The sequence below is a fragment of the Coptis chinensis genome, chromosome 3, assembly GCF_015680905.1.
Source record: "Coptis chinensis isolate HL-2020 chromosome 3, ASM1568090v1, whole genome shotgun sequence".
Taxonomy (NCBI): domain Eukaryota; kingdom Viridiplantae; phylum Streptophyta; class Magnoliopsida; order Ranunculales; family Ranunculaceae; genus Coptis; species Coptis chinensis.
The window spans coordinates 2,964,832-2,991,849 of NC_141458.1; the positions used below are offsets into that span (position 1 = coordinate 2,964,832).

Consider the following 27,018-nt stretch of genomic DNA (forward strand, 5'->3'; position numbering starts at 1 on the left):
GCTGGCGTTGTTGTGATTCTCGCAATAAAGAAAAATAATTGTTGTGGTTTCTACTTTCTAGTGCGTTTGAAATCACCAAAGAAAGAGCAGAAAAACCTGAACTATTAATTTGCCACCACGGTAGGCACGACGGATTGTAAGTGTAAGTGCTGAAAATTTGTTATCCCAAACTCTATCACATGCACCTACATGGTCTGGTCTGTGAAGGAAATTAACCAATATAATTTTTGTTGATGAAAAGCGGGATACATTTAGAAGATAACCTGACTACTATTATCGTGAGAAACATGCTTCTCAAGTCTGAAGCTGTACTTTCTAAAATTAGATGCACAAGATGATCACAATTGGTTGGCATACACTTAGAGGTGCCTAATACAAATACTTGAAACAAATAGCTTATCATCCACAATAGCTTGCATGTGTTCCGAGCCGTATATACAATAGAGCATCTGTAAGCCCACACGGACACACAACAGGATGAAGTAACATATTTACATTAACAGCAATAACATGCAGCTTAAGTACTTCAATTTATCCTTGGATAGGCACCTTGTGCGCAATTATTTACGCGCTGAATCCCTTGCGGACAGAGCTCCATGAGCTGTGAGGAACACTGGTACAAGCTTGCGCTGAGGCCTCTGCCATCTGCTCCTTCTGAACCCCGGCATTGCAGATGTTAGCAATGGAGCGCATGTGTTTCATTCCATACTGGGATAGAGATCCACAGTGCGTCTCAAATGTCCTCACCTGCACAGAAAAATAGAATGAGAAGAATATTTAACATCACAAGGAATTAGGAATCAAATAATCTTAGTATCTTACTAAATTAAGTAAGAAGTTCTTAAAGAAGAACTGCACATATAATCACAAAATGTCTAGACGTCAAACCAAACTAAAACAAATATATTGGAAAGCAACTCCATTTTACCATTGTCTTGAGACAGTTCCAATCGTCCACAAGAGGCTGCCCAGCCGGTCGCACAACCTCCAACACCGCTGGAGCTTTTGCAAATCCAAACAAAAGCTTTCCTACCAGTTTGATACTCTGGTCTATATGAAGCCTATGCGTCATGACATCAACAAATTGCTTTTGAGCATCGACTTTTCTAGGCGAGCCTTCTGGGGATTTTTTAAACTGAAAAACAATATTTTGGGTTAAAACCATGTCATGCAAAGAACTATTTAAGCAATTTTGAACTTGCACCGAAAACGGGTTATTAGCAAGTGCATAATCTACAGAAATATCATATCAGTCAAGAGTCAAGACCTTGTGCCAGAAATGAAGGAGATCTGCATCTCGCTGGTTAACAGTTCTTGAAGACAATGGCAACGAGTTTTCATCAATGGAAGTTAAGTTATCGTTAGCTGGATTTGATCCCATGTAGAGGAAGAGATGTTCTGCGCTAAGATCTATATCTCCATATTGCATGACATGGGATCCCATATCTGAATTTTGGTTTATTGTCCTGTCTTTCACCTGTAAAAACCAGAATACATAAAGACACAAGCACTAAGTTGAACAAAGAATTAATGTGATGTGTATCAGATAATGGTGGTCCTGCTTCCACCCTAGTCTCTATATTATTGTTTATTTAAGTCTCCTATTTGGAAGAGACTTAGGGTTTAGGGGAACTATTTAGTAGTTGCCCAAATAAGGTTTTGAGAGTTATGAATTTAAGCACCTGTATGTCAAAACTAAAATATAAATATTAAGCATCTGAAAATTACTGGCCGTATAACCTGAATACGCTATCATACTATCTCCAATGAACACAGGTCGAGATTGGAGACCAAATCCAGAGGATGGAGTTGTATGGTAGTAATTAAACATCCTTTTTCTTTCTTGGCCAGATGGTAACATGATTAACATCCATTTATTGATCTCTTCTATGGATCACTTATCGTATTGAATGATATGCATTATACAGTCGAGTTTAATACACAAAAAGCAGAGTCTAGTAATATGTTACAAATGTTTGCCACACACAAAAATATGTGAAGTCTGAGAATTACCAGATGATACTGTTGTTTCAAAGTTTCAGTCCGCAAATTGTGGATGTCACTGTTGGAACCAAAACAAAATGAGTCAATGGAAGTAGGAAGTATTGACAATAAACTGGTATAGCATTAAGCAATCTAATGTTTCTCCCGTTTAGAATCTAGAAATAAAGGTATGCTAGCAGGCATACATACTCTACACTAGAAGACACACTTCCTCTTGGGATTCTGAAAAATGTTCTTTGGATTCCAAAGAAATTAGAGTCCTAAGAAAAAAATGTATCTTTTACCCAGAGCAAGTATGCCACTCACTAGGTGCTTATTGCCCGGCAGCAATCCTAATCAAAATAACAATACGAAAAGGGTGTAGGGGATGGGAGTGGATTTCCAATAACATCCCCAGGAAAAATTAATATGCAGCATCGGTTCCTAGGGAAAAAAAAAACTCAGAGAAACTTGTTACCTGTCTTCCATCCAAGCAATACTATATAAATCCCCCAAACAAGTGTCATATTCTGGAGGAGGACTAGGATACTCTCCAGGACAATATGTTCCCCAACTGCTCTCTTCAGCATTTGAGGCTGTGGTTGCATAAATATTTAACCCTTTTGGAAGGAGACCTTCAAAAATACTCCCTGATTCACAAGCTTCAAGATAAAATACCTACAATGCAATATAAGCACACATTATGTTAAAATTCCGGAATATAGATTAAAAAGCTGCTAACAATTGTCGCAAGTTACCAAGCTTTTGTAGGTTCCTGAAGCATGTTTTTTCTTCAAAACGTCATTTAGATCATCGGCATAAAGGTAAGGATTAGTCGGCATGCCTGACAAAATATACAATGACAATGAAAATATCAGTTTAATCACTACAAAATACTTTAACGTAAGTATCTGCAACGGCATAATGCTATTGGTGACTAGACCAATATAAATAAAGGCGGGATGAACACCAAAACATTTAACTAATAATAACAGCAAACAATAGTCTCATGACGTTTTGCAAGAAAACAGAACAAAATTCTGAGACAAAGTTAAATCAAATTGAAAAAGTTTTCTCGAATCTATTAATTGGTCCAACAGGAAAATGAGCTTTTAAGCAAATCAGAAGATTTCTAATAAACAAGAGTAATTAAAGAGCTTCCTCCATATTTATCTCATAAAAGCACAGCAAGATGAACTTTAAAGTATATCGGAAGATTTTCAGTAAACAAGAACAGTTGACAAATTTTATCAGCCTGCCCGTTATATGAACTGCACTTATACAAACTCCAAAAAAACTCCACCATAAAAAACAATGAATTAGAATGTGATTTTTGGTGGAGATGTTCTTCCCATAATATAGATCATCCTTAGAAAAAATCAGCACATTTGAAGATGTCTAGACGTATCGAAATTTATTTACAATGTTATAAAATTATCTAACGGTTCAGATTTTTCAAATTTTAAAACAACTTTTGACAAGGTTAAACATTTTCGTTTGGGCTGATTTTTTATAGGAAAATTCTCCATGAGAAGAAGACTATCTTCACCAAAAATCAGCCCTCAATTCATCTTATAAATCTAATTTTGGTGGTGGAGTTCATATAACGGGCTCATTATATCAGAGAGTTTCTTTTATACTAACCAAGCACTCCAGGACCACCGTGGTCAGTATAGTAGACAAAGATATGGTCATCAGGGCCACTATCAACAACCTTTCCGCTACCCCCAGTCAGAGCAGTTTTATCTCCTAGAAGAACCGCCAAAAAGTTTCCAACAGTAATTTCTTCTCCAGTATAATCCTACAATGAGACAGCCCAACATAAGATGCTAGGATAATCTTAGTAAAAAACCTAAGGACTAAAGCTGACCAGGAGAAAACAAACCTTTGGTACTCCAGCATAAACATCCTCACCACGAGGGTTATTAATCACGACTCCAGGATGAGGGTTCTCCTCGCTGAATGCAATGTCATCGTACATGAAAACAATTATGTTTTCGTCTTTCAGTCCACCTTTTTTCATGATTTGGTATGCATGGCAAACATCAGCCTATTTTAAAACTTCAAAAGTTAGATCAACTCTGAACCAAACCAAAATCTAACAATACCCACACCCAATATATTCATTACCTGATGTCTATAATTCCAATACCCGCTTGATCCAGCAATCAAAACAGCCCATCTCGTACCAACACCATCATCACCATCACCACCACCATGGATAAAATCACTCAGTGCCTCTGAAGGTAACTTCAGCACATCGTCAGCTAAACTACGACTTTCAACGGTTAAGATTAATGTAACAATAAACAAAACTACGCCGACGGTGTACCGAATCATAATTTCTTTTGTTTTTCAGGGAAGAAGAACACAAAAAAGAATCTAAAAAAGTTTGGGTGTGAACTGTGAGCAGAGGAAGGGTCTGAATATTCCAATATTTATTCTTGTTTTAATTTTGAGTAGGTCTCGAATTTATCTGACTTTAATGTACATTGATGACGTGGGTGTTTCGCAATCGTTTAATTTTGATAATTGGGAATCAAAAGTTGTATTTATTTAAGTTGAGATGTTGATTGGGTGATTCTGAGATTCTTGTCGTATTCGGATATTTGGAGATTCTGAGATGATATCTCTCACCTTCATTGTTGGAGAATAACTGATGGTAATAATATTAGCATTTGGGATGATAACTGGATCCCTTCTCTTCATTTTAAGAAGCCTTTTGGACCTCAACCCAACCCTCTGACCTCTGTTAGATATGTTTCTGAGGTGATTGATAATGTTTCTCATTCTTGGAATACTAGTTTGTTAGATACGATTTTCACTAAAGCTATTGTGGATGAGATTTTACAAACCAAGTTATTTCCTTTGGATTTAGAACAGAAAATTTTTTGGCCGTTAGAAAAAAATGGGGTATTCACTGTCAAATCTATTTACAGTTGGTTTCTGAGTCAATCTCAGAATTGTAGCCTTACCAGGTCTATGGTATCTGTTAAAACTATGTGGAGTCATGTTTGGAACACTAAAACTCCTCATCGTATTAAGCTCTTCATGTGGAAGCTGCTTAATGGTATTTTGCCTACTAGGAAGTTGTTATTTGAAAAGCATGTATGTTCTGTTTCCATCTGCCCTCGTTGTCAGTCGGTGTGTGAGAGTTTAGAGCATGCTATTTTTAGCTGCCCTAGTCTTGATAAGATTTGGTTCGCTTCCCCCCTTGCCATGCGTTTCCAAATTTGGCCTCCCAACTTTTCTGTCTCTGATGTGGTTAGAAAAGTTATCTCCAATGGTCACTCAAAAGATAGCATTATTCATAATTTATCTATTCTAGCATCTATCGCATACATGATTTGGTTAGATAGAAATTCTATGGTTTTTGATCCTCATTATAAGGCCATTTCTCATACTCAGATGCTTAAGCAAGCACTTAGGAGTATTATTCCAAACACTCCTCCTATAGTTTTGAAGTATTTGATTCCAGAAGGGCATGTTTCGAGCTTTTATGCTTGCTTGTGATGGATGGGTTTGACCCCATCTCTTTGCAAAGCTGGTGTAGGCTATACAATGAATAGATGGAATTCTCGATATTTGCTATGCGAGGGAAGCAAGCCCGTCGCAGCAGGATCGGTAGAAGAGGCAGAGCAAAGCCGCAATAAAAATCGGATTGGAATAAGCCCGTCGACTAAGTGTTAGCAAAGTGGTCGACGATTACGATAATAAGAGCATCGCCCAAATTTGAATGGAGTATCGCCAGATGTTTCTTGGTCTTACGTTGGAATTTTTGCAAGAGATACATCATCTCAAAACTAGTTTAGGTTTACGTAAAATTGTCTTTTTGTCCTGAGAGTCGATCAAACATGCCCATCTTATGGCGACATCGGCGTCGTCTAATCTGTCGATAGTATGTAACGACCAAGTTCCTCGGCGGTGAAACTTGGGTTCTATGATGTCGATCATGTGCATGCGAACTTTTGCTCTTGGTTAATGGAAAGGAAAGTTTGTGCAAAAAAAAAAAAAGAAAAGAAAAAAGGAGTACTGTAACAAAATAACATTAACACTAGGATACTGCACAGTGGCGGCGGAGAGAGAGTGGAGAGAGAGAGATTGAGAGGGCGTGGAGAGAGAGAAGAGAGAGGCAAAGAGAAAAGAAGATATTAGAAATGAGGACAGACCGATAGGCAGAAACCAACTAATTCACAATTTGGACCACATTTCTCCTTGGGCCAGAACGTTCGTTCCGCTCACTTGATTAGATAACTGCAAACAGTAGGGGCGTAAGCGGAGGTGGAGAAGAAAAGGTGAGAGATGGGTTTGTAGTGGGGAGAGAGAGAGTTGGGTTTGGTTAAGAAGGAAAAAGGGAGAGAAAGAGAAAGAAGAGAAAGATTGAGGACAGACAAAAACCTACCAAACTACTTTTTGTCCCACGTATCCCTCTCAGCCTAGATCGTTCGCTCTGCTCACTTGATTAATGTTCAAGAAAATGTTCACAGAATTTGAATGTAAATCATATTGGAAGTATCGACCAACGGAGCTATAGATTCATGGATGAAACGAACTAGGCAATTACGTCTATGGGTGTTGCCACAAATTTCTGCTTATGTGATAAATTACAAAATGTTCTTACTATAACAGGCATATATGGGTTCAAAGATGGTAAAGAGTACAGAGATTTTTTAGCGTGAGATCCCTGGCTGTTTGCCATTCGTATTTGGTTAAATTGAGAAAACAATTTTTGATGTTCATCATAGAAGATAAGACCAATGGAAAATGCCTATTTTGCTCATTTTATGGAGAAACATAAGGTTCAGGCCGGGCTACAATTATCCCATTTGGAAGATTCAATTCTCCCATATATGGTTCGTTGATTGGTCCCAACTAGGGGGTCAGCACGACCATTTCTCTGTCTTGTTGCAGTGTACCTGGACAGGCCTGGTGACTAGATATTCAATCATTCGATCAATCTAACATGCAAGGATGAAGGATGCAACACATTAAAATCTATTTCTTGCTTGATATATCATTGGCGTTCCGAAATCCTTCCACGTACATCCAATTTAATTGAATATAATCCCTTCAATGTACTAACCCACTAGAACAAGTAACTGCTAACATCTTGACTGTACAAAATATCGACATATAATGGACGATAGCAATAGGTCAAAGTTGCTTGTGAACATGGTTAGCTAGAACAAGTAACATCATCAATTGAGTTAGTTTCGAATTATTTTGAAGGTAGCATTGCTACGAGTTTTCACTGAACGGTTAAGCCTCTACACACCATTTGAAAGGAGCAACTCAAGAACAAAGAGTGATGTCACAGAGTTTGAAATCTAAATTGGTGGATGTATTTTACATTTTTTTTACGAGTGGCAAGTCAAAAAGCGGTTATGATATGATTTGTGTGAACCAAATATTTTGTGTGGAACTGTTAACGCGTCAAGGTCCAATATATCTGGTAATATTCATAGACCTGGCTGGATAGCTGATATGTGCTAAAAAGCTAAAATTCGTAGGCGCTGTCCTAGTGTCCTGCTTGTCGACAAATTTAAAACCACAACTCTTCAAAGAGGCGTACGTGAGCTTCTATTCGACGGACTAAAACTCTTAGCGTTTCCAATATATTTGTTACTAAAGTGAATAATATATTTGAAGAAGCACTCTGCAGTACATGTATACAGTATACATTCCTACAATGCACATATAATTCGAATCTAACTATTTATTTTCACTCTGCAGTCACTGAACATATTGCCATGTGGAGATATTCTAACAGCGTGCACTATAAATTTCTTTAACAGAACGTCGATCTAATTAATCAGTGGTTTGATCATACACTAGAAAAGTAATATTCCCGTAATTCCAAAAAAAAAAAACAAGTCTTCAATTAACCTATGGTAACTGATTATATTATGTTTCTACTTTCAACATGCATTCAGGATGCAAAGGCGAAAAGTCAGAAAAGATTGAAGCATATTATCATTAGACAAAGAACAGGATGAAGCATATCTTTTAGTTAGTGCTACAAACATCAGATGCTCGCACTTCCTCAATCTCTTAAATATGGATGACATTCCCTCCATACAAACACGGGTAATAGTAGTACTATCACCTAATTTGCCTTGTCTTTCTCCTTTGGAAGAGGTAGTACCATATATAAATTGACCTTGTTAGTCGCGTCAATATGGTATGTGACTACGCTAATCTTTCAGATATTTTCGTTTTATGATTATGTAGTCATGATTTATATGTAAAATGTAGTGTTTCTTGCTACCACAGGAAGGTGAGAAGAAGGTTGGAGTATTGGCAAGGAAAACTATTACTGTAGGCCCATGGGGAGGTAATGGAGGAACTACTTGGGATGACGGAAGTTACAATGGAGTCAGATCAATTACTATTGTCTATGATCGTTGCATTGATTCCGTTAGAGTTGAATACGATAAGAATGGGAAATCAGTTTTAGCTGAAAAACATGGAGGCAGTGGTGGTAGTCAAACAGCTAATGTTAGCTCCTTTCCACACTTGCATTGCTTCATCAACTTAGTTCTTTCTCAAATATTTGAATTGAATTCAAATTCTTAAGATATATACTTGTCCTCATTTCATTTACATATTTTTTCTCTCTATATGATCATTTTTCGTATGTATGTTTCAATAACATCGTGTCATAGCTCACAAGCTTGATGCTTATCATGTCTCGGCAACTTTGGCAAGAAAGTTTGTATTTCTTCATCCTATAGCCTAGCTAGTTTGTTCTTTGGAGTAATATTCGGGATTTGATTCATTAATAATTGAGCTTGAGCATGACAACTTAATTAGAATGTCCAAGTTATCATACATATGCAATTTGCTTCCACTTCTTCGGGTTTTAACTCTGTTTTCTTATAAAAGTTTACCTATAGCATATATAGGCTCACACAGAGTTATACTGTTCTTGGCAGATTCGACTACAGTATCCAGAGGAGTTTATAACAAGTATAAGCGGCCACTATTGTCCAGTAGTCCATGGCGGTTCTGCTGTGATTCGGTCCCTCACGATCAAGAGCAATAGAAGAACTTTTGGACCTTTTGGAGTTGAAGAAGGAACTCCATTCTCATTTCCCATGGAAGGAGGATTGATTGTTGGCTTCAAAGGCAGAAGTGGTTGGTATCTGGATGCTCTTAGCTTTCGTGTGTCTCGTGTCCAGACATCAACTCTGCTCGAGCGAATGCAACTGAAGCTCCAAAAACTCACCCAGAAATATACTCAACAGCCTCCTCATGCCATGACCAACAACAACAGGGCTCATGCCTAGAGTGACGGACATCCTCAAGATTTGATGGAATTTCAGTTTCATACGGCTGTTTACATGTGTTTATATAAGTTACGATAAAACTTTGATCTGTTGGCTTTGTTTTTTTCTTCAATCCTATATAGAGGCTTTTGTATTTGTACTAGTATTGTTGAAATAATTATATATTTATATATGTAGTAAATTTTGTTACAAATTTGACAGTCCTTTTTTTTCTTCTGTTCTTCATTTCTTTCCTTTTGCTCAGGTGTAAATTTGTGGCACAGTCTGTACTAGAACTACTTGATGATTTTTACCCAATTATGCCATGACCTAAATATATTGGCCTCATCTCTACACTATATGATAGCCGGGTCTTTAGGAGCCACACTTCTCAACCAACAGTGTATTTATAATCTTTCTATTTTAAAATTTTAGAACCAACTCTCTTAATTATTCTAATCAGCTCCTTTCTTTTTAAACAATTTGCAAAAAACTCTCTCACTTTATTGAAATTAGAATTAGTTTCATATTATTTAAAATAATACTCTCACTTTATTGAAATTAGAATTAGCTTCATATTATTTAAAATAATTTAGTAAACCTCATTCACGTCTATATTCAACCCCTCCTAATATATTTATATTATTTTTAGATTAGAACTATAATTCAAAAAATCATACTATGGGAGAGATGTTAGAGCTACAGGTTTAAAGACTTGAAAAAACACCAATACGTAGTACGGTTCGCATACTTGTAATTTCATATATCACGATATAAATCAGAAAATTAGGGATTCGAAATCGATATTTTGGCACCTATATCCATAGTACAAAATATCAGGATATAGATATTTATCGATATTCAATTTATGGATATGTATCGTGGATATATCCCTTTCTTTAGGAATATTTGACATTGTTTCACATGCAAATATCATGGATATATCCAAAATATCGACAAATATCGTGGATATTGTAGATATTTCTTTATATATCATGATACATTATTTATATTTATTTGAAATATAATGGTAAATATTAAATAAAATTGTTATATACACAAAATATCGTCAAATATCGCAAAATATCCCCAAACATCACAAATATCACAAATATTTTTGATATTTACAGTAGTATATATCTCTAAACATATCGTGATATTTATATATCTTTCTCTGAAATCTGGATAGATATCCCCAAATATCGCGATATATCGGGATATTTTGTACTATGCCTATATCACACCTTCACTGAATCATTTCACGCTTGAAACCAAATAGAGAAAAAGAAAATGTCAGTTGAAAATCTAGGCTTCACTGAATTGATTAAACTAACTTACCAGAAAAACTACAACGGTAATAACTTCCCATCGATCATAACACCCAAAACTTCTAACCGCTTCAATCTCTCAACCTTCTGTGAAACCATAACAAACCAAAAACAATGGCTTGAATCACTACTTCATTCAAGTGGAGCACTTCTTCTAAGAGGGTTTCCTGTAAAAACAGCTTCAGACTTCAATCAAGTTGTTGAAGCTTTTGGGTATGAAGAGTTACCTTATGTGGGTGGTGCTGCTCCTAGAACTAATGTTATTGGTCGAGTTTTCACAGCTAATGAATCTCCACCTGATCAGATCATCCCTTTTCATCATGAAATGGCTCAGGTCTGACTTGTTTTTCAATTAGTCAAGTTGAATTTTGCTTAGAATTCATATTAATAATTGTTTAATTAAAAAAAAATGAACTTGAATTGCAACTCAAGTTTCGACCATGTAGAGTTTTAAGTGGAATCCGAATACAAGGAGAAGTGCAAGCCTTTGATGAATATTTTGTTGAATGACTCATGTTTTGGTTTATAGTTGTAGAAATTAATGGTCTGTGTACATGTCAATTTTGAAAAGTAATTCTTGAATGGTACAGTTTTTTTTGCTCCTCTTCTAAGGTTTAGAAACCGCGGTTATTGTGAATGAAATAACTTGAGTAATATATAACATGGATCAAATTTAACAGGTTCCCGAGTTTCCATCCAAACTGTTTTTCTTCTGCGAGGAAGAACCAAGAACTGGGGGAGAAACTCCAATAGTTCTTAGCCATGTCATCTACGAGAGGATGAAAGAAAGATATCCAGACTTCGTAGAGAAGTTAGAGGCACATGGCTTAATTTACACAAGGGTTCTGGGAGCTGGTGATGATCTTTCATCTCCCATTGGTCGCGGATGGCAGTCAACATTCTTAACAAAAGAAAAAAACATTGCCGAAGAGAGGTTTGGCCACTACTCCTTGATAGTTAATATGAACTTGCCTTTCTGATTCTTGATGGTGTAATCATGGAATGATGTATAAGGTGCTATAGAAAATGGTGGCCTACAAGTTGAACATCTGAACTGATATGTTCCCTTGTTTTATTTCTAGGAACTAGGCCAAAATGTTTAAACTCAAGTCAAAATAACTGTGGATCTTTGTACCACACATCATTAATAGGTTATATATGCATAATGAGATATGAGGTTCTTTGCTATGTTAACTTATCAATTGCTTGATAAATTTGATAGGGCTGCTCGGCTGGGTATGAAGTTAGAGTGGACGAAGGATGGAGTGAAAACAATAATGGGTCCAATCCCAGCCGTTAAGTATGACAAGAAAAGGGGTCGCAAGGTTTGGTTTAATAGCATGGTGGCTGCTTACACAGGTTGGAAGGATGACCGGAATGATCCAGTGAAGGCAGTCACCTTTGGTGATGGTACACCATTGCCAGCAGATATCATCTACAAGTGCTTGGAACTCCTCGAAGAGGAATGTGTAGCCATCCCTTGGCAAAAGGGTGACATACTACTGATTGACAATTGGGCTGCTCTGCATTCCCGACGACCATTTGAGCCCCCTCGTCGCATATTGGCCTCACTTTGCAAGTGAGAGTGGTGCCCTTTTAATTCTTATTCTCATGTATTAATACTAGACATTTGTATAGAAGAATATAAAATATGTTAATGGCAATAACACCAGTTGGAGATTATCAGTCCCATAGTATTTCCAAGTATTATGCCATTATTATTTCACCCTGGCTACATGCTTGAAGTTACGGAAGCATGTACTGTGTACTTCTTCTTCTTATGACCGACAAATATATGTTGTTTATATTGGCTGTGCTTGTTTGTCGGTAAACTTTCCCATGTAAACTTTGATGATGACCAACTAATCACATGGACCAGGGGATAGCCCCATAGGAAAAAGCCCAACAAATTTGACCCCGCTGCCAGATCCGGCCCGGCCCATAGAAAGTGAAAACCCTAGAGTAAGTTGTGGTCTTCTTATTTAGTCTTTCGAGGCTAGGTCTCTTTTCTGCCGCTATTGCGTATCATTTTGAGCTCCCATCTCTTTTCTCTCTCTCTCAGGTACTTTCCTCTTCTTAGTCTTAGCCTCATAACTGAATCTTAAAGGTTTTCTAACATCTATCTAATATATACCATGTTACATTGTGTCATTTTTGTTCCCTTTTTTTGATTTGAAGGTAAGAAGAAGTTAAGGGAGTTTTGTGAAAATGGTGGAAAAAGTTAAGGGAAGAAAGGAGGAAGTGGTTACTAGAGAGTATACCATCAATCTTCACAAACGCCTTCATGGCTGGTATGCATTACTTTAACTTCTTCTTTGTTCTTGAATATGGGTTTATATGCTTTTGCTTTTAGGTTATCAGGATATATATATATGTTTTATGCTTGGTTTTTTAGATATATGATTTGTGCTTTGCAGTTGATTGACCACACTTGAGCTGCAAGTGGTTCTAGTTATGCTTATATGGGCTCATGTACATACTAAATAATCAATGTTGCGCGAGCCAATATAATAACTGATGAATGTAATTGTATAAATATGATTACTGATAATATAGAAATTATGATATTAGACAAGTCTTGGGATATGGTTCAAGTTTTTAGTAGACATGGTAGTTATTATGGTTCCGAAATACTCTCAAGTCTCAATTACAATCTATGTCGGTGACAATCAAGCTCTGTCATTAAGAGTGTGTTTGAAAATGCTGATTGTAAATATGTTGCATGTTAAATGAATTCTAACTATGATATGAATCTGTTTGTTTAAAATATTTATAAGATAATTGGTCTAAAACAGTCTGTAATCTTTTAAATCATTTCACTGGGATTGAAGTTATTGGATTAATTGCAACTCCAATCTAATCCATAACTGACCTATGTACCTACATCTTACTTTGTTCTTGTCTTGATATTGATATGAATCTTCCTCTTGAAAAAGAAACTTATGGAGAAAATTAATCAGGGTCCAATTTATCAGTGTTAAGTGTTTAGTTGTCAAATCTTTATCTAGTTGACTGGGTTCTATTGAGCAACAAATGAATTGTGTAAGTTCTGGTACGATGTGCATTGATAGATAATATGCTTCTACTTGGTCTATAAGTAGCTTTCGTCATCTTAATTTCATGTCTCGTATCTATTTCGTGCTACATGTACCAAGAAGTGGGTGTGGCAAAAACCGCAAATACCTATAATCTTGATTTGCCAAAGTGGCTGTAGCTAAACCAACAAGGAGTTTACTGGCCGATTGTTGTGAGATTCAATCTCTGTTGACAAATCTGCTTACCGAATTTCTTACATTTTTTTTTTACTAAAATTGGTTATAAAAGAAAAATTCTTGTGAATAAAAGTTGTATGTCATCCTTCAGATATCTCCTTGTTTGTCTTTTATATTATATATTAGGTTTTAGGTAGAAAGGGTAAAATACAGCTTAAAAAACATCAGGGAGTTGTCTGTTAGTGTTTAATACATATGACTTGGTACTTCATATTTTTAATCTTGTATTGTATTGATTTGTGAAATACTGAAATGTAGCTTCTAGCAATTCGTTGTTACCTTTTAAGCTTAGTCTCTCTGACTGCTCTCAATTTGCAGCACCTTTAAGAAGAAGGCTCCCAAGGCCATAAAAGAAATCCGTAAGTTTGCCCAGAAGGCCATGGGAACAAAGGATGTGAGAGTAGACGTTAAACTGAACAAACACATCTGGAGCAGTGGGATTCGTAGTGTCCCAAGGAGGGTTAGAGTTCGCATTGCACGAAAGAGGAATGATGATGAAGATGCCAAGGAAGAGCTCTACTCGCTTGTCACAGTTGCAGAAATTCCTTCCGAAGGTCTTAGGGGTTTGGGCACAAAGGTCATTGAAGAAGGTGATGATTGATCTGTTATCATTTGAAGTACTTTGTTTGGCGATTTAGAAGACTGGAATGAGATTTTATATGAAAATTTTGAGAAAGATGCTTGTGACGAGATCTTTCAGACTTGATATTTGTTTTTCATTTGAGACATGCAAGTGTAATGCTTATCTTAGTTTTGTGCTTTTTAATGTTAATGTGTTGCTTATCTTGTTGATTAAGGGATTCAGAACCTATGTTTAGCTGGTTTACGTTAACGAATCCTTTCTTCACAGTTTAGATCAATAGGATTTCAAGTTTTTCAAAAGTTTTTGTAGGGTTAACTAGTATTACCCCCCTACTAGATGAGCCAATTAGGATTTCCCCCAACTAGATGGGAGGAGACCCTAATTTCCCCATTTAGTTGGGTTAAATCCTAATTGGCTCATCTAGTAGGGGGTAATACTAAAAGATCCCTTTTTTGTATAACATCAACCTTCAGCTTTCACTATAGGATTTTGTAGCAATAAGAACCCCCGTCTATAAATTATTAGGATTTTGTCGAGGCAAGTATATAACTTCGGCATTTAGTAATGTCAATGTTGGTGATTTATTATGTCATCTGCATGTCAGTGAAGGGGGGGGGGGAATTGATGATCATATTTCTTGCTCCATAGCCTCCAATATTGCAATTTTTCTCATCTTGTTGCACACAGTTCAAACCAAAACTCGGCTTAACTGAGCCTTGTAGTACTTTCTGTTTTGATTTTAGGTGCGTAACAGAGCTTTCTGAGCCCAAAGTATAAAATAGTATTGAGCAACGTGTTACAGGAACACTTTCGATTTATACACGGGGCAAATCCTATTGATCTTCAACAGTTTCATTTAGTTCCAAATGCACCACATTGAGCGTCTCTATAAATTTACATTTGGGTATTTAACTGGTATTTTACAGCAGGGATAATAATACAAGAGGAGCAAAACACAATCTGTATCGTAAAGAAGACCCAAATATTGCTTAATTCACAGAGTTATAACAAAAGGGATTATTTCTAGTACATAACTAAAAGGTTAAACACAAGTAACTTAACGATAGGTTTCTTTGCCGGACTATGATAAAATAAAGTCGAATCACAACTTTACTAATATCTACTGAAAATTAGAGCACTGTTATGGATGTCTAAATGCACTCAAATGTTAATTTGAAAAGAAGCCGTCCCACAAAAGAAGGAAAAAGAACAAAAGAACACACTCAAAGACCCTTCTCTAGCATCGCCCTAACCCTCATAGGGAGGCCATACAGCCGAATGAACCCTGCAGCATCGGCCTGGTCATAAATCTGTCCGCTCTCAAAAGAAGAGATGTCTTGCCTATACAAGCTAAATGGGCTAGTCCTGCCGGTTACGCTGACCGAACCCTTATACAACTTCAGTTTGACTGACCCCGTAGTGTCCTTAGTGATTTTTTCCATGAATGCATCCATTGACTCGCGGAGTGGGTCAAACCACCTGCCTGCATACACCAGTTCAGCATACTTTAGAGCAAGTGTGTCCTTCACCTGCATGGTCTCTCGGTCAAGAGTCAGTGACTCTAGCTCCTGTACTGCAGCAAAGAGGATAGTACCACCTGGGGTCTCGTAGACTCCACGGCTCTTCATCCCTACAAGCCTGTTTTCAACCATGTCAATACGGCCTATACCATGTCTGCCACCAATCTCATTGAGTTGTGAAAGGAGCGTTGCTGGAGATAGTTCAATACCATTCAGTGAGACGGGAATTCCAGATTGAATTCCTATTTCCAAGTATCTGCAGTAATTAAATTCATAGGAAGACATACTGAGCGCTTGCAGAGAGCCAAAAAGAATGTTCAATGACTTCCTGAATAAACTCAAACACAAGGATATAGAGAGCTTACTCAGGCTGATCAGGTGCATCTTCAGGATCAACTGTCATAACGTACATGTCCTTTCTCGGTTCATTTGCAGGGTCTTCCAAAATGTCTCCCTTCACGACGGGTGAAATAAAGGAAAGCATATTAGGGGTGTGATATGGATGACAACATTGAGAGTAAAGAATACAGGTTGATCAAGTGCCATATGGAAGATAGTGAAGAGTAGGATGATTCACCTCGTGGCTAAGGTGCCATAAATTTCTGTCTCTGCTGTATATAGACTTTTTTGTCACTGGAACAGGCACATTGTGCTTTTTGGCGTACTCTATTGCATCTTCTCGGCCTGTAATATCCCATTCCCTCCATGGAGCCACGACATTTAGTTCGGGATTCAGTGCAAAGAACGTCAGCTCAAACCGGACCTGCAGGTAGATATTGTGAAAAACAATGTGTTACTGAAAAAGGAGATGGCGGACAAATTCCTTAGCAGCAAAAGGTCACACATACTTGATCATTCCCCTTTCCTGTGCAGCCATGTGCGACAGCGTCAGCTCCAACTTCTTTCGCCACATCAACCATGGCCTGATTTCCAGAAGAAATAGTGATTGGAAAATTAGATTTGTAGGTACTATTTTATAAAAAAAAAACAATCATACAAAAGAAATACACTTGCCATTATTTAGTATTTGTCATTATTACAGAGAACAAGAATTTCCAAGGAAAAACAACCAAAACTTAGAACATGGCTTGGAAGTTAAATTCATAGATCAGATAGCTGGCATGTCAAATTCAAAGCAAGAAGTCCAGTACTGCTTAGGAGTATACATTAAAGTTGAATTCATGCTAACCCACAAAGGAGTGTAGACAGACTGTACCCGTTATGAGTCAAGTTTCGAAGTTCCATACTATGTTGAGTATCTCTATTAAAAGGATGGGTTTGCTGTGTTTAAAAGGGTAAGGATGTATGGTTTTACTTAGACACGTCCAGGGCATCCTGACTGAGACTTACCTATTGTCAATTTTTCACCCAGCCTTGGTAAACAAAAATAAGAATATTTAAAGGGCACAGTGGATGCACATATAGTGCCAAAAACCTTGAAGGCTTTAACTTATACACACCAACTTAGATGTATTAAAATACATAACATCAAGTAACAAATTACCTTAGCTATGACAGGCCTTGCCATGGAAGTCCCCAACAGATACTTCCTTTCATACACGGCGCCAGCTCTCAAACAAGGATATATGTATTCACTAACAAATTCCTCCTTCAGATCCTTTACAACTAATTGACTAGCTCCACTAGCCTTGGCCTTTGCTTCCAAGCCATCCAACTCCGTGATGCCCTACAAAAGTTAGGATTTAGTAAATTGCTATCCAATAGTGAGTAGTCCAGTACAAAGTGAAAAGCATGCAAACTCCACTAACCCAAATAAAACTCAGTCATCTTAAAGAGTAATTTTGACATAACTTAACACGATATGACTTCAAAGATATAAATCAAGTTTGAGAAGCTAAACGCAGTATATACCTGGCCAACATCAGCCGTGAAGCAAACAACATCGCAACCGTAATTTTCCCTACATATATATAATATTGAAAAAAAAAATGAGAATGGAAGTAGATTTTATTTTTTCATTGAATAGGCATTAAGGTGATTCAAAATTCAAAACATTAAGATGATAAAAAGAGAGGTGTGTGAAGGGCCCATCTAACGAACAAACAAAGAAATAGACTGAAAAAGTGGAAGACAACAAATATACCTTAGCCATGGCACAATTACTGAGGTATCTAAGCCTCCACTATAGGCTAAGACCACTTTATTTAGTTTCCCACGTAATCCTCCAGTCTTCGTTGACCCAGAAGTATCAGCTTTACTGTCACTTGCCAACACTGCTCGGACAACTGCATTTACATTTAGTGCATCTAAATAACAAACTTCACAAGGTACAAGTCAATGATGTATATAAAAAAAATATATATATATATACTCTTGTACATATATCTCCTAACAATTTCTAATTTGTTTTACTAAGATATGCAATTGACTTGAGTTTCTTTCTTTCTTTCCGTGGGAGCCGTGAATAAACGCATTCAATAACAAACAAATATGTCATTGCGTAGATATGTAGGATGTATATTTCATTCACTTGCAATACCAGGTAAATAACTACTAGTGAAAAACTAACAAACTTGAACTAGTAACTAACAAAAATGACAAAACAAACTCGGACACAAGCTCTTTTAGCTAAATACCTCGGTCATTAGAAGAAGTTTGGGCAGCAAGATTAGCATTACGACGAACGAGTGCATTCCCATTAAGCCCATTCGACCTTGCCCCTAACTGAAAATAACAACAAAATGTTAAAATCTATAAATCATAGCTTCAAAATTGATGTTTCCAATAAAGCAATGCAGTTTAGTTAAACTACCTCTGGGTACAAAGCTGTATTCTTTAAGCAACAAAATCTATTCCCGTTCAATGAAAACTCTGCAACCAAATACACACATTCAAAAGAGATCAATTTTTGTTTTTTTAAATATATATATATGAATTAGAAGTGATTGGGAGACTTACTGGTTGCATTGAAGATGGGATTAATGGAAGAAGAAAGGACGTGAAATTGAGTAGCCATTTTTCTGGTGTGTTAAAAAGATTTAATTAGGGTTTTAGAGAGTGATAAAAAGAGTGGCGAGCTGAGACTTTAGGACCAGTTAGGCAAGAATCTTTTTCACACGTGCAACTAAACTTTTCGAATCTTTACTATTCTTTTTTTTGAAAAAACTACACACCGAACACGGATTTAAATATAATAGCATTTCTATGTGGTGGTAGTATATTCTTTAAATTTGAAGAAAATTTTTGGAGAACCTGGTCGCAAATTTCGACCAACTCTAGATGGTCGCAAATTCCATTAACAAAAAACAACCCACGCGACATTACTACTGTTGCGCGACAGTTGGAGTGTTGCATGTACAATTTCAAAACAATCCACGCGACATTAGGAGTGGCGTGCAACCATTCCTTAAAAAAAACCAACGCGACAGTACCACTGGCGCGTGGTGCTGATCAAAATCAAAAAAAAATTAGGGCGACATTACCAATGTCGCTCCACATCCGTATCCACATCCAAATTGCCAAATTTACGAACAAGAATGCGAACAAACAGGTGATGCGACCGAATTTGAGGCCACCTAAAGATGCTATAAAGACCTCGAAATATAGTGAAATATTCTGATATTGGCAGAATATTTTTAAGTATCGCCAGCAAGGCCAAATGAATCCAGATTACCAGCAGAAAATATGGGGAGAATCAATGGGTGCTAAAATCTCCCCTCCTCTCATATGTCGTATACAAGTGTTTCATAAGGCCAGATACGCCAGTATGTTCAAATTTTGAAACGCGTATACAATTAGAGATCATAAAATGATGTGACTGCTGCAACATTAGAGGCATTGTTTGAAGAAAATTTGAATAACCACAGATTCATAGGACATAGGCACTTTAAAACTCCTTTATAAATAAGTTTTCACAATTTATACAAAACAACATGAGCAGGATTATGAGTGGAGCTCTAAAATGTTTCATTGATTGATGAGACACAAGAAGGCTGTATTTGAAACCAAACACTTCAAGTACACCATGCATCAGTAAGCACTGATTTGAAGTTGGCAGTCCCCAGCCCCCTATAACCGCAAGACAGAAAGTGTCTTTTTCCAAGTGTCAATCTGGAACTATGATGTCTTCCTTCAGTTTTTCAACTACGATGTCTTCATTCAAAGTATTTTCTTGTTCTATACCCTGATGCTCAATGTTCTCATTGGCTGGGTGTAGAAAAGTTCTCTTCAATAGGTGTGGGGTCGGCTGGTGGTGGCTTCCTTGCTAGCGACTTCGGGAAGTCAATTTCATCTTGTAGACACCGTTGCTGTGGGTGCGACAGCAGCAAACACATGTCGCGGAAGAGCAGACGTGTGAGCCCCTGCCCACTTTCTAAAATGTATCCCTCATACTCACTGACATTCTCTAGAGCATCAACAAGTGCATCATATACTTTTTGAGGGCAGTTCCCTGGGCTTGGCTTGCTATGGAGATACATGACATCCAGGGTAAATAATTTCTGATTTCCAGACCAGTGATAACTTGGTGGTACAGATGATCTGCAGTACATGAGGATCTGAAAGAAAAGTCATTATATTTTTATCAGATTTACTGGACAATAACAAATATATACATTACTCGAGTCTTTACACCAAGTAGGAGAATATTCAAAGTAAAACGATAGAAGAAAAAGAACCAAACCTAGGTCAGATAAAACAAACTATTTTCAAGCAAAATCACTAATGAACAAGATAATACTTGAAAATAGAAGTACAACTAAACTTTTCATCCATTTAAGAGTTCTTGTTGTCAATATCATGGTTTTCTCTTTTACACCATGAAAACATCATCCACGGAAGTTCATAATAAGCACCGCTGTTGACTGAATGGACATAAAAATAAGATTGCACAGACTAACACATGTATATCATCCCAACTAGTGATTTAAAATTTTGTCTAGAGAGACCTTAACGCGTTATAAGAAGTATAATTCTTGCACACAATCCAGTTTTGCACCTGACATGCAGGAAAATAGTTGGATTTAAACCAGAATCGAACAGGCAACAACCAGCTAAATGTAAAGAGTTATCGTTGGTAATCTTATCATTAACTTTTATAATGTGGGAACTTACCATGTAGAAAGTACACCAATGACACATTAAAAGAATATACATTCAGAAGACGCGTGCTGTCCCAAACAGAGTAGTAAACTCGGTGATATGAATCCCATGCCATTATAAAATATGCGAGCTATGTGCACAAGCAAATTCATTTCCTCCAAAAAATCAACTCAACTTAAAGCGCAAATGAAAATATTCATGGTGTAAATAGCTTAAAGCTCGATGCTAACACGTTCTACAATCAAGTAAAGGAATAATAATGGGAAAATCAAGGGAATGAATCATTGTATTCATTAAGGTGAAAAGTATCGAAGCACAAAATTTTAACTTACCACTCTGAGAATACGACTCTGTCCACGTGATTTCTTTGCTTCATGGGCTGCTAGTCGAAAGAGTTGAGTGAGATCTGCTTGACCATATGATGATGAACTAGCTGTGATTGCCCGAAGCACAGGGATTGCAGATTCAACCTTGTTACTGAACTCCTTCCGATGCTTCAGAAGAAAAACATAATATATTGGTTTTCATTGATTAACTAGAAAATACTTACTAGAAGATCACAGATGGAAACCACTAAATTCCATATCAACACTCATTGTCAAACATGAGAGATACATATCAACAATGACTTAGTTTTTCTGACATTAATAGCTGGTAATAAGAGAAATATTGTCAAAAGGATGCCGACTTACATTCTACACAAAGTAATAATGTCAAGAACTGGCAATCAGGAGCATGGCCCAAAATATCGCCGAGATATCCGATATCTCGCCGATATATCTCGGTAAATTGGTACACCGAGATCGATATTTCCGAGATATATCTATCGAATATTAAACCCCTTTTTTTCCGAGATATATCGGAATTTCCGATATGAAAGTTTATATCGCCGATATAATCGCTATTTCCGATATAATCGATATATATCGGTTGACTTTTTGACCAATTTTTAATAATTTAATATTGAAATTTCCGAAATATCCGATATATCCGAGTTATATCGGCGAGATATCCGAGATATATCGGTGAGATATCCGATATTTTAGAAACTTTGGACTGGTCACCAAAAAAACCGAGATATCCGATATATCCGATATATCCGATATATCTCAGTTTTTGGGTACACCGATATATTAAACGATATCGAAATTTTGGGCCTTGATCAGGAGAAGGAAGAGAATCTGACTTAGTTATATTTCATACAAAGTGATAAGATGCCGGTTTATATTTTATACCTACCCCCTTCCCCCAACCCAACAAAAATAGTAATAATAAGTTCCCTACAGTCAATTGGGTTAAAAAATGTTTCTCAGAGCTCCATGCACACGAGGTTCAGATAGAACAGTTGAAATGTTTCAGTTAAATGAAGCAGAACTTAACCAAACTGACTTCCAATGTGATTTTCAGTTCCGTTCTAGAAATCAGTCAGGAAATTATGTACCCTTAACAAGGAGGATAAAGGAGCTTATGACCTTCATTCTATGTAGGGTCCTAAAATGAAGATACTACTTTTGACTATGCAATTTTATAAAAGAATTTACACTAGATTTACCTACCATTATTACTTCATATCATTTGAAATTGACAAGGAAAGTAGGTATAAAACCAATTGGAGAAAACAAATCTTGTGAATCATTGATCTGATTTATTGAGGAAGGCAATAAAAACTTGCCAGTAGGTAAGCAGTTCGTCTAGCTTTCTGTAAAATACTTACATATTCATTGCCTACACTCTCACCAAATGACAACCTTTAAAAATGGGGAAGTCAGCTGTCACCAACCATATGGAAACTACCCAATCCAGTTACCCCTCCACCTAGTCGAACGCATGTCCCGAACATAAACATCCATTTCTTGGATAACAACTTTCCAGGCACTACATCTCCAACGGACGACCAACTTCCAAACGTACAGACACCACAACACTACTCTACAGACTACAAGCTGCCCCTCTCTTCTCAAATTGTCGAGATCCATATTCCTAGAAGGCCGTCATTGAGAGTATGGACATTTTAAGAACCTATCACCTCCCATGGTAGCTCCTAGAACATGGTTTAAATGTATACAACAAAAAAACCCAAACCCACAACAGTTCACACTCCCGGAACTCTACAGTCTAGCCTAGCTTTCTCAGTGTCGGTCTTCTAGTTAGTCTTGTCTCTATGGTGGACGATATCTATAGTTAGCCTTTTCGCCTTTCTAAAGGCCACCCATTTCCCTAAACCAAATAGCAGATATTACTTTTCAAGACCCATCCACAGCAGCAAAATCAACAGTAATTAAAAAATCATGAAAATATTTCCAATACAGCAATTAAAAAAGGAAATGGTAAGTGTAATGTTGGTACCAAAGAAGCGGATTGGCCGAGACACGCAAAGGCGAAGCGATGATCGGGGTTGATAGCAAGCTTAGCATTGATAAAAAGAAGGATAGCTTGCTTGATAGATTCCAATCTAGTAAAGGGTCGACCATTGGGTCCTGAAACTTTCATTTCAGTTTGAGACTCGAAATCGACATCGATGCAAAAGAGAATGTCTTCGTTGAAGAATCGAATTGGTTGAAGTGTGTATGATGATGATGTTGTTGAATTGGGACTCTCACCTTCTTTTCCTTCTCTCATCATCTTCTCTATCTCTCTGTCTCTCCTCTGCCTGCGTTCTTATTTTAAGCACGATATCCTTTGAAATTTGGACTTAAGTGTCGGCATAAAGTCGGTTTTTTTTTTATTAATTAGAGAATTAGACTAGTGTACAAAGTGTTGCCTCTTTATAATTTTCATTTTTTATCCTTTCTTCATAGGAAATGAGGGTACCAATATCTTTCCATCCATGATAATAGATAGACTCAGGTAGTATAGGATATGTATAAATTGATTCTTAGAACTTTTGTGAATTTATTATCAAAATATTGCTCAAACTACTTTTTATTGCTTTATTTGGGGTTGTGGAAATAAAACAATTCACTACTTAACTTACTAGTATACTGCAAAGAAGTGGGAGTGAGCGGAGAATTTGGGTGGGTGTAGAAGAAGGAGAAGGAGTGTTTGGTGAAAAAGAAGAGAAGAGAGATTGAGGACAGAAAGAAACCTACCAAACAACGTTTTGGGCCACGTACCCCATTCGGCCCAAAAAAATTAGCTCCGCTCACTTGATTACCTAGCAAATACAAAAACTTATTACCTAGTTTGAAATCTGATAATGAAATTTCAAAGATAACTATTCTTTATAACTACTGGCATTACATAGTTAATAAGTCCGGCACCGACGAGTTAAGCATTCTTTCTAAGACATCCAACCATATACAAACATCTCTAGAGGATAAATCATTATAACTCTATATTCCTTCAGATTGAGAAATTTTTTTCATACACCAAGTTTTGGTCAAAGTTGTTCTACCTAAAGTCTCATGTATTTATAGCTTATTAGATTGAGGGTTTTGCAATAGATGAAAATTAGGTGGAATGATCTAAATACAGAAATAAGCATAATTCTAGCTGCCTAAAGTATAAAGTTATGAAAGTTAAGTGCCATTTATATTTTAGGCTGACACGCCATCCAACGAACTTTCAACTCAAGTGCCATTAGTTACATACAAAAAGAACAAAAAAGAGAAAACATCTACAGACTACAGCACATATTCTTTGTAGCTCAGCAGTTCCACATAAAACATTTCCTTCATGATTGAAAGCTATGGCAGTCACAGCACCAGTCTTTATCTCCTTCTAATACGTGGCATCAGACCTTTTTAGGTCCAGCCAGGTAGGGGAGCAACTCTAATTCTGTTAGAACGATGAGAGACAAGTTTTTTTAATCAACTGTTGTACAGGGATGTGTAGGAGCCGATTTAACCACTAATGCTTCTCTTTATGCAGTCCATTGCATAGTAGAATCTGAGAATGTGGTTTGGTGACATGGAGTTAGGTTTTGAAATCTCACTCAATTCCTGGTTAGCTATATTTGGTAGAAGCAAACAGCTGAAAGTTGAACTATTGTTGGTAAAGGGTTGTTATTCCTGCCCCCAATACTAGTAATTTGCTAACGTAGTAATGTGGCAAGGTGACATAGAGTGAGGTTGTTATTACTGCCCCCAATATACAGTAGTATCTTTCAGCATATAACTTGTGAGACTGAAACTAGATTTGAAGCAAACCAAAGACCTTTAGTCTTAGGGCAGGATCGAGAAGAACAGAGGATGTCAGGATGGAAAGATTCAGATTCTAGGTTACAAAGCAGACATAAATCATCCATTGGGACTCCCCTATGTTTTAGTGATGTAGCTGTGGGAAGTAAAGAATTTAGTTGGATGCATGGTGATAGTTGTTATTTTCACAGAGATTTAAGCAATGCATTAGGTTCTTGTAGAATGTTTGTGGTTCTAAAATGTAAATACTAATCTTCCTTTGCCAACCAATAAGCACTTTTGACCGTTAACGTATCATTTCAGTGTGAAGGCAAACAATATTTTCTTTCACTCCTCTTCAGGGTTTGGTTTTTTACTCTCATTTACATCAACTGAAACAGTTCAAAATTAGTTTGATAAATAATTGTAACAGGTTTCACATCCAAAAATTAACTCATAACTAATGAAAAAGACAAATCTTATTAACAGAAGCAACTTCAACATAAAAAGAAATGAAAATGCAAATTCCCCAAACCTCAATTTCTCCAATAAATAATCATCAACCAGGAGGCCATTTCAATTGCCTACCACCAAGAACATGTAAATGAAGATGATAAACAGATTGACAAGCACTAACTCCATTATTAATAACGACACGAAAACCATCTAAAACCCCTTCTTTCTCGGCTACAATTCTAGCAACATAAAGAAGTTGTCCCAATATTTCACCATGTCTCATTTCTGCCTTACCCAATTCCGTTAGCCCGTCACGAAACTTTGGTATTACTAATACATGAACTGGAGCTTGAGGATTAATGTCGCGAAATGCGAGAACGTTTTCGTCTTCGTAAACTATTGATGACGGGATTTCTTTGGAGATTATCTTGTCGAATATTGTTGGGTTGTTTGTATCGGCATTGATTGCAGCGGTTTTTGCAGCGAGTTCTTCATTGTTTGTTGAATTGGTGGTGAATAGGGATTTTTGAAGGAGCTTTGGGAAGGAAAAATTGGTGGTGGGTTTTAGGGAGGTTTTAGGAATTTTGGAAGATAGGAATTTTGTAGAGTGGAGAATTTGAGAAATGGATATTTTGGCTGAAATCGCTCTTGGTGCTGAGATGGGAACTGAAATCATGGTTTTACTGTTTAATAGCTTCACAAGTTCACAGTCCCTTATATTGCATCAGGGGGTGCTTAGAAACTAACTTTCTTAAGAGGTTGCACTCTGCAACCCCAGTTGCTGACACGTGATCTTCATTTTTCCAACATATTTTTTCCGATCAACACATCACTTTCGTTTTCTATTGTATTCAAGGTTTTAAGGCTTTAAGTGGAGATGTTTGTGTACATTAATTTTTGTAGACATGATTTCTCGTAGTGTTGGAGATTATGGAAACCAATTCATTTGAAAATAAAATAAAAATAACAGCATTTTAATTAGAAATAGGAAAAAAAATGGTTTATAGAGATTTCCTATAAATAAACCAATTCAAAATCGTAATTATACATATTATAATATAATCATGAAATTAATTAATCTAATCATAAATTCATATCCTCCTTTATTTTCGAAATTAGCTGAAGGAATTCACCAAAATCCAAAAGAATTCCACCCAAATCCAGGACACGTCACTAAGTAAAGTATGCCTTACAGATCTTCATCATGGTGTAATACAACTCAAGAGAATAGATCATTATAACTTCATATTCCCTGGACAATGAAAAATATTATTTCAACCTTAAAAATGAGAACACAACACTGTTTGTGTTTAAACTTTGCACATTTTCACATTGGAGCAACAAAAGAATAATCAGATATATATATATATATATTGATTCGGAAAGATGGTTCATCCGCTTTTCACCAAGGTACCGTCCAATACACTCC

The 27,018-nt window shown here is 36.7% G+C and overlaps 6 protein-coding genes, 1 non-coding gene and 1 pseudogene across 9 annotated transcripts; 4 read left to right on the forward strand and 4 right to left on the reverse strand.

Moving 5' to 3' along the window:
• Positions 1 to 335: 335 nt before the first annotated feature.
• On the reverse strand, positions 336 to 6,584 carry LOC147507265 (vacuolar-processing enzyme-like). Its single transcript, XM_086599979.1, has 10 exons — positions 5,985 to 6,584; positions 4,114 to 4,601; positions 3,869 to 4,033; positions 3,628 to 3,784; positions 2,742 to 2,827; positions 2,462 to 2,661; positions 2,014 to 2,062; positions 1,268 to 1,477; positions 929 to 1,135; positions 336 to 747 (listed from the first exon to the last, which is right to left on the reverse strand). The coding sequence occupies exons 2-10, from the start codon at positions 4,321 to 4,323 to the stop codon at positions 565 to 567; spliced, it is 1,467 nt and encodes a 488-aa protein (XP_086456105.1). The 5' UTR covers positions 4,324 to 4,601; positions 5,985 to 6,584; the 3' UTR covers positions 336 to 564.
• A 1,422-nt stretch (positions 6,585 to 8,006) lies between these two features.
• On the forward strand, positions 8,007 to 9,465 carry LOC147507266 (Mannose-binding lectin superfamily protein). Of its 2 annotated transcripts, none has more exons than XM_086599986.1 (3): positions 8,007 to 8,164; positions 8,257 to 8,481; positions 8,919 to 9,465. In XM_086599986.1, the coding sequence occupies exons 1-3, from the start codon at positions 8,162 to 8,164 to the stop codon at positions 9,270 to 9,272; spliced, it is 582 nt and encodes a 193-aa protein (XP_086456112.1). In that variant the 5' UTR covers positions 8,007 to 8,161; the 3' UTR covers positions 9,273 to 9,465. The 2 variants fall into 2 exon arrangements, with proteins under 2 accessions (XP_086456112.1, XP_086456111.1); XM_086599985.1 differs by having other exon boundaries at positions 8,021 to 8,164; positions 8,239 to 8,481.
• A 1,030-nt stretch (positions 9,466 to 10,495) lies between these two features.
• LOC147507267 (2-oxoglutarate (2OG) and Fe(II)-dependent oxygenase superfamily protein) lies at positions 10,496 to 12,269 on the forward strand. Its single transcript, XM_086599988.1, has 3 exons — positions 10,496 to 10,913; positions 11,260 to 11,513; positions 11,802 to 12,269. Exons 1-3 carry the CDS (start codon positions 10,542 to 10,544, stop codon positions 12,160 to 12,162), a joined length of 987 nt encoding a protein of 328 aa, XP_086456114.1. The 5' UTR covers positions 10,496 to 10,541; the 3' UTR covers positions 12,163 to 12,269.
• A 239-nt stretch (positions 12,270 to 12,508) lies between these two features.
• LOC147507268 (large ribosomal subunit protein eL31-like) lies at positions 12,509 to 14,643 on the forward strand. Its single transcript, XM_086599990.1, has 3 exons — positions 12,509 to 12,641; positions 12,758 to 12,870; positions 14,170 to 14,643. Exons 2-3 carry the CDS (start codon positions 12,788 to 12,790, stop codon positions 14,450 to 14,452), a joined length of 366 nt encoding a protein of 121 aa, XP_086456116.1. The 5' UTR covers positions 12,509 to 12,641; positions 12,758 to 12,787; the 3' UTR covers positions 14,453 to 14,643.
• LOC147507269 (small nucleolar RNA snoR109) lies at positions 13,785 to 13,876 on the forward strand. The gene has a single exon (XR_015219697.1). It is a non-coding gene; the product is annotated as a small nucleolar RNA snoR109 (small nucleolar RNA).
• Positions 14,644 to 15,397: 754 nt separating the features above from the next.
• LOC147507270 (arginosuccinate synthase family) lies at positions 15,398 to 19,069 on the reverse strand. Its single transcript, XM_086599987.1, has 10 exons — positions 18,874 to 19,069; positions 18,728 to 18,786; positions 18,552 to 18,639; positions 18,059 to 18,200; positions 17,827 to 17,875; positions 17,459 to 17,641; positions 16,803 to 16,877; positions 16,532 to 16,717; positions 16,320 to 16,408; positions 15,398 to 16,210 (listed from the first exon to the last, which is right to left on the reverse strand). Exons 1-10 carry the CDS (start codon positions 18,929 to 18,931, stop codon positions 15,658 to 15,660), a joined length of 1,482 nt encoding a protein of 493 aa, XP_086456113.1. The 5' UTR covers positions 18,932 to 19,069; the 3' UTR covers positions 15,398 to 15,657.
• Positions 19,070 to 19,795: 726 nt separating this feature from the next.
• On the reverse strand, positions 19,796 to 23,716 carry LOC147507271 (uncharacterized). Its single transcript, XM_086599991.1, has 3 exons — positions 23,362 to 23,716; positions 21,348 to 21,509; positions 19,796 to 20,471 (listed from the first exon to the last, which is right to left on the reverse strand). Exons 1-3 carry the CDS (start codon positions 23,635 to 23,637, stop codon positions 20,115 to 20,117), a joined length of 795 nt encoding a protein of 264 aa, XP_086456117.1. The 5' UTR covers positions 23,638 to 23,716; the 3' UTR covers positions 19,796 to 20,114.
• Positions 23,717 to 25,594: 1,878 nt separating this feature from the next.
• Positions 25,595 to 26,299, reverse strand: LOC147507272 (14 kDa zinc-binding protein pseudogene; annotated as a pseudogene). Its single transcript, XR_015217599.1, has one exon. The product of XR_015217599.1 is annotated as a 14 kDa zinc-binding protein pseudogene (transcript).
• Positions 26,300 to 27,018: the final 719 nt, after the last annotated feature.